At 38.4% G+C, this 6,640-nt stretch overlaps 1 protein-coding gene across 1 annotated transcript in view; it reads right to left on the reverse strand.

Moving 5' to 3' along the window:
• Positions 1–6,640, reverse strand: part of LOC103590527 (ATP-dependent RNA helicase DDX19B) — a 65,104-nt gene that overhangs the window by 45,465 nt on the left and 12,999 nt on the right. Inside the window, exons 2-5 of the mRNA XM_008572768.1 lie at positions 3,969–4,017; positions 3,005–3,058; positions 2,000–2,135; positions 1,543–1,635 (exon numbers count right to left, since the gene is read on the reverse strand). Of these exons, the coding sequence (XP_008570990.1) occupies positions 1,543–1,635; positions 2,000–2,135; positions 3,005–3,058; positions 3,969–4,017 (332 nt within the window). The remainder of the gene's footprint in view (positions 1–1,542; positions 1,636–1,999; positions 2,136–3,004; positions 3,059–3,968; positions 4,018–6,640) is intronic.

Consider the following 6,640-nt stretch of genomic DNA (forward strand, 5'->3'; position numbering starts at 1 on the left):
TTAACCCTTGACCTGGTGTTGTCAGCACCACACTCTCCCAAGTGAGCCACGGGCCAGCCCTATACTTACTTTTAATAAAAGTAAATTATCTGTACTCTAAACTAGAATGTAAGCTCCTTATGGGTAGGAATTTTGGTCTGCTTTATTCACTAATGGATCCAAGTGCCTAGCACAGTATCTGTTATATACCAGGCAATCAATTAATGTTTGTTAATGAAGAAAGGTACTAGATAATTTTCTTAGGTCTTTTCTAACGCTGACAATCTAAAAGCAAGCATCTGTGAAAGCATTATGATCCACAAATACAAGTGATCAATGTGAAACCATCTAATAAATACTCCATTTATTCACCTTTAAGCATGCTCAAAGTCCCAAGCTAAAAAAAAAAAAAGACATTGTCTGGAAAAAGTATCACTGTTATGACACAAAACAAAGAAAACTTTGAGAAAATACATACCTATTTTTAGATAAATAGAAAAAAACAGTTTCAGAATTTAGGATCATATGCAGTAAAATTTTACATAATCATGTATAACATAGGGATCAATTTTTATAAAAAGTTCCTCATGGTCTAGAACCTTGTTACTCAAAATGTGATCTGAAACCAGCAGCATCAGCATCACCTGGAAGCTTATTAAAGAAATGTTGAGCCTCAGTCCCCACCTGAGACCTACTGAAATCAGAATCTGCTTTTTAATACATCCTATGAGATTCACATGCGTATGAAAGTGGGAGAAGCACTGCACCAGAAAACCACCTTAGTAGTTGTACTATTAAGGTCTTCTAGAACACTGTTTGTTTTCTGCCTACTATAATTGACATAATAAATTTTATATATCCATATAGGGAAATAATGGTGTATGTGAATGATATAAATGTGTATTTACCAACATAGAAAGATAATCAAATAATTTAGTTAAAAACACAACGTATAAAACATTACATATAGTTTCATTTAAAAAATTATACATATATATATTTATATAGAGAAAACTAAAAAAAAAAATAGAAGGTCTAGAATTCTCTACTCCAAAATGTTAATAGTGTGAGCAGAAGGAGATTACAGATAATTTCTTTTGTCTATTTCTCACTGTTTTCTAACTTTTCTACAAAGAGCACGTATGAGTATACTTGTATTACTAGTATAACTTTTTAAAATAAAAAAATTCAAAAAATTAGAAGGAGATTACAGATAATTTCTTTTGTCTATTTCTCACTGTTTTCTAACTTTTCTACAAAAAGCACGTATGAGTATACTTGTATTACTAGTATAACTTTTTAAAATAAAAAAATTCAAAAAATCAGAAAATTAAAAATGGAGAGCCGACCTGTGGCTCACTTGGGAGAGTGTGGTGCTGATAACACCAAGGCCACGGGTTCAGATCCCTATATAGGGATGGCCGGTTAGCTCACTTGGGAGTCGTGCTGACAACACCAAGTCAAGGGTTAAGATCCCCTTACCAGTCATCTTTTTATAGGGGAGGAAAAAAAAAAAAGAAAGAAAATTAAAAATGGAATAGAGTTGTATATCAGGATACATACGGTTCAGCAAGCATCAAAGGCAATGCGTTCTCTTGTATCTTGGATGGACGGTTGAAACCCATGGCATAGACTCCCTGGAGAAGCTGTGGTTTCCTAGAGAAAGTTTAACATGAGAGTCACAGTCGCTTTGGTTGAGGAAAGCAGCAAAATATCTGGGGAATTTTTTCTCTTTTTTACTGTTACATCACATAGTTTATAAATGACAATAATTGAGTTGTGCTGAACTGAACACAATGTGTGAGTGCAGCTAAAGCTTTTATAGATTACCTGGAAACTTTACCTAATACTCCAAAGCAGCTAAATTATTTCATCCAGCTTGTGTTAACTAAAAATGTTCTGCTGTGATGAAAACATATAACAAGACTAGGCTCTCTAAATGCAAAGTGGAAACAAATACTCATAGTTGAAAAATTTAATAGGCCTAGGCTCTCTAAAAGCAAAGTAAACAAGTACTCACAGCCGAAGCTCTTCAAAAGACTTCACCGAGTAGAGGGGGGAGTTTGGATCCCGCTGCAGGACTTCCACTTGGTTTGTGTTATCGACAAGATTGCTTCTGATCAGCTTGTTGAGTAAGGACTGGGCAGCTCTATCCTCTGTCAGGCAAAAGAAAGCGAAGATTTTTAAAAGTCCATGAAATCCACCATGAGTTCATCTGAATTCAATTGCCACTGATATTTTAAGTAATAGCATGTATTTGTACTGGTCTTTCTAATTCAAGGTATATCATAGTTTTGATTTATAAATATAATTAAAATAGTTTGTTTTACTAAAGAGAAAGATTATGATACTCACTTCCCTAGTTAGAGCCTCATATTCTTCTCCAAAATACTATTCTAACTGACCTTCTTTCCTAAGGTTATTTATTCCTCCTATATAGACCCAAATATTTGCTCTCAATTTGCACTCAATATAAACTAAAATTGTTAGCTTAACAAATGTAAATTGCAACAGTGAAAAATAAGGGAGTTAACAAAGTCTGTCTAATGACATCGTATAAGCTGTTCACATCTTGTCATCCATGTTAAATGTGTCAAAATATCATTAAGTTGAATTTTATTAGACAATGGGGATGCAACTTAAAATTTCTTTTATAATGCCTAGTACAAGATAATCATTCAGGGAATATTTCCTGCTGCTGCTGAAGTTCATCAGTTGTTCAATGTAAAATTTCTCTAAAATGTAAACAATTAGAATTCCTTCACCTACTGATTATTATTATTATTAACTTTTTTTTGGTGGCTGGCTGGTAGGGGGATCCAAACCCTTGACCTCAGTGTTATCAGCACCGTGCTCTCTCAAGTAAGCTAACTGGCCAGCCCTCACCTATTGATTATGTTGAACTTCTATAGTAGCACTGTGACTCCTATTAAAGTCAAGCCAAGTTGGGTACAAAAATGAAGCTTCCTAACAATCCATTTTCTTAGAATGAAGAACCTCATTTATAGCTCTAAGACTGTATTACCTTTCTCTTCTTCATCTGCCTTCTCTGCATTAGCATTGGTCTTGACAACAGCACCTTTATCAGACACAAAGTGGCCATCATTCAAAAACACATCCCACACCCAATAGTTGAGACAATTCAAATTTTACGACATTAGAAGTGTAAAGGCCTGGGGAGCATAAAATAAATGAGGAAACCAAGCCACTGATAAAAACATTTTATTGTTCCTAAATAAACAAAGGTATGAAACACTGTTGCTTATAGTATTTCAATTCTTTCCTATTCCAGGTCTCCTCACCCTACCTCAAAAACTAATATTTATTTCCCTTTTAGCATCAGTTATTTCTGAAATATTACAGCAAGATGATTACAGCAATGATCAGAAACCATCTTGATGCTCAACAGAAGAATATCTATGCAAATCATATTTTATCAATATGTGAACATAATATTGTCATTAACATTCTATGTATATAAATATTTTAATATAAACTGTTGACTAATAGAAATATATAGTAAAACAATGTTGCAGTTATGTGAAAATATACAGAAAAAAACTGTAAGTGAATTCAGAGTGAGGTAAATGTTACATTTCCCTCCTATAATATTAAGTACAACAATAAACATTTAATGGAAATCTTAGATTTTTGACAGATATGATTTCAGAATAATTAGAATAGGTAAACTCTCAGGATGCTCATACTTTGTCTATCTTATCTCAAATTGAGAAACATTTGAAAAGCAATCTTTCGCAGTACAGTCCCATAGTAATAAATTTAATAATTTATAAGCCAATTAGGTATCCTCATTCTTACATTAAATACACGTTGGTCATACAATCCAGTTTGTTGATTCACAAATCAAACAACTACCAGTATCTGCCAAACCCGTCTGGTACAATTTTTTTCCCCGGACAGTTGTTACGCCAAAATAGAAATACTAAAGGAAATCGCATTTGTTTTCAAACTAGCTTTTAGTTACTCACCATTGGCATCTGGTTTGATTTTCTCTTCCTTAAGATGCAAGTTGCTCAACTAAATGGAGAATATGGGGGGAGGGGAAAGTGTCAGGAAAATCACTTAAAAGATTTTGAATCAACAGAGCCTCCCTAATGAAGCTGGGGAGAAAAGAGTCACTTTCAAGACCGATTCATTAGGTACATTAGAACAGATTCATTAGGTTGGTCTGCAGGGCTCTTTCTCTTTACTAAATGTTTGAACGAGAATAAACAAAATATCCCATAAATGCAGCAGCAGAAAAAAAATGATTACATCACTCAATATCCATACTTCCTAATTACAATTCCCAGAGAAAATTATAATTTGTGAGTTTGCTTAATGCTCTGATTACAATGACTCTCTCAGTGAAGTATCATTAGGGTTGTAATTCTCTCATATTCCAAACAAGAGGAAATTTGAAGAGATATTGGAAAATGCAGACACACTTGGTAAAATCAAAATACCAACAGGCTGAAGTGAGAATAGAAAGGAAGAGACAGATCAAAGGAAGAATTATTAGGACCTTGATCAAACACTGTAAACTAGAGATATCCTGGCAAGTCTTATCTCCCCTATTAGAATGCAAATTCCTTAATAATAAGGGATATTTCTTTTTCTTTTTTTTTCCTTTTTGTCTTTTTTTCGTGCCCGGCAACGGATTGCAACCCTCAGTGTCGCGCCCGTACCGGACCGGGACCGGCTACGGGATCGCAACCCTCGGTGTTGCTCCCGCACCTCGCTCAGCCAGTGAGCGGCTGGTCTGTATGTGGGATCCGAACCCTCGGCGGGAGCGCCACCGCACTTCCCAAGCAGCACACTGTAGCAGTGCGCCACCGGGCCGGCCCGATATTTCTATTTTTAATTGATCTTTGGATCTAGTACAAAACAGGTGCCTTAATCATAAAATTGTGTGTGTGTGTGTGTGTGTGTTTGGTGGTGGTTGGCTGGTACAGGGTCCAATCATAAAATGTTAAGTGGGGCCTACGACATCAAGTAGAAAAGGGTAAAAGACTGAAAATCACCAAAATCAAATGGTTATTCCTTAAAGCACCACCAGGTTCTGTATGTCTTGAGGCTCACTTCTGTCTTCACTCTAAGTCCAATGGGAGCAGGGAGGAAGGAGGGGGAGGTGCAGGAAGGAAAAATTTATTTATTTTAATGAGTGGATAGTTGGAAATGGAAAACCCCACTTCTATTCATGGAAACTGATGGGAAGTTTCTGTTGTGTGTCTGCTTTGGTGTTGGGGAGGGGGTAAGCAGAGGGGGAACACTCTGGAGAGATTGGGAAGGAGAAAATTGGCAAAAAAGGAAATCATCAAAAAGCAGTGAAAATCCTTTAACAATTCTGAAGGATAGAGAACACATGAACAGATAATAAATATGAAGCCACCAGTCCAGTACATGATATGTAGTAGGTGTTCAGTACATTTTAGTCTTTCCTAAAGCACTTCCCCACATCCTACAAATGAACTAGTTTAAGTCTAGTACTCAGAGCTGTTAAAAAAAGAGACAGAGGGTTCTGGTCAAGATGGTGGAATAGATGGTCCCCAGCGTCACTCTCTCCCACAAATTAACCAATTTACAACTATAAAAAAGCAACAACAGCCAAGCTGGGGCTGCTAGAGCTCAGGGGAAGAGGAGGAGAGACGTACAGAATGTATGAAGGCAGTAAGAGAACAAAAAAACTGCTCGGAGCATTTCATGCCATGGCTGCTTTAAGGCTAGAGCTGCTGAGTGCATGGAGCAGGAGCTGGCTGTGCCCTTTGGATGAAGTTGCTTGGAGGCGGCAGGGGAGAAGGGGGCCTTGGTGGCCCCCAGAACAGCAAAACCACTAACAGGGCTCCCATGGATTCACACAGGAGCAAGGAGCCACAACAACTGAAAAAAAGGCCACTCAGAGGCTGGTGAGTCATCACAAGGGACTGGTGAACAGCCCATCCCATGGGAAGTGTTTGGAGCATGGGTGGTGGGGGAGATGGGCCCACTAGGAGAACACTGGAACACAGCAAGGACAGCCGATCCACGCCCCAGTCAGCGTTGGACCACTCAGAGGAGACTGGTCAGGAATATAGAATTGCATGGGGTGCAGTTAGATGAAAAGACTCAGGCCCAGATCAGAGTTTCTATACAACCCAGGTACACCCTGTCTCTGGAGAAGTACCTATAAGGTCAACCATTATAACCCTGAGCTGCACAAAAAGCCTTCCCTATGGAAACAGCAGCAAAGCAACAATTTAGCTCAACCACACAGCTCAAGTACTGGTTGCCACAGGAAGTTCCCCCCTTTTAGAAGTAAGCAAAGGACAAAAAATTAGTTTTGGTCCAGGCACACCACCAGTGCCTCGGAGCCCACCAGGGGACCTGAGGCATGAAGCTGAGGACCAGATCCCACCCCCACAACCAGGCACACTGCCAGCACCAAGGAGCATGCCAAAAACATCACCTCCATGTGGGTGGCCCACCACAGCCACCACAATAACCACAGCTGCCATGAAAGCAGCTAGATGCCACAACCACCACACAGATGGTCCACTAGCCACTGGAGTACATTGACACAAGGAGAGTCACCAGTGGAGACCAAAGAAAAGAAGAGGGGGACTCTCTCCACAAAGCCCATGCCAGAGTGACAGAAGAAGCATCTGCTCTATGATAATATTGG

Source organism: Galeopterus variegatus, unplaced genomic scaffold, assembly GCF_000696425.1.
Source record: "Galeopterus variegatus unplaced genomic scaffold, G_variegatus-3.0.2 Scaffold835, whole genome shotgun sequence".
NCBI classification, from domain to species: domain Eukaryota; kingdom Metazoa; phylum Chordata; class Mammalia; order Dermoptera; family Cynocephalidae; genus Galeopterus; species Galeopterus variegatus.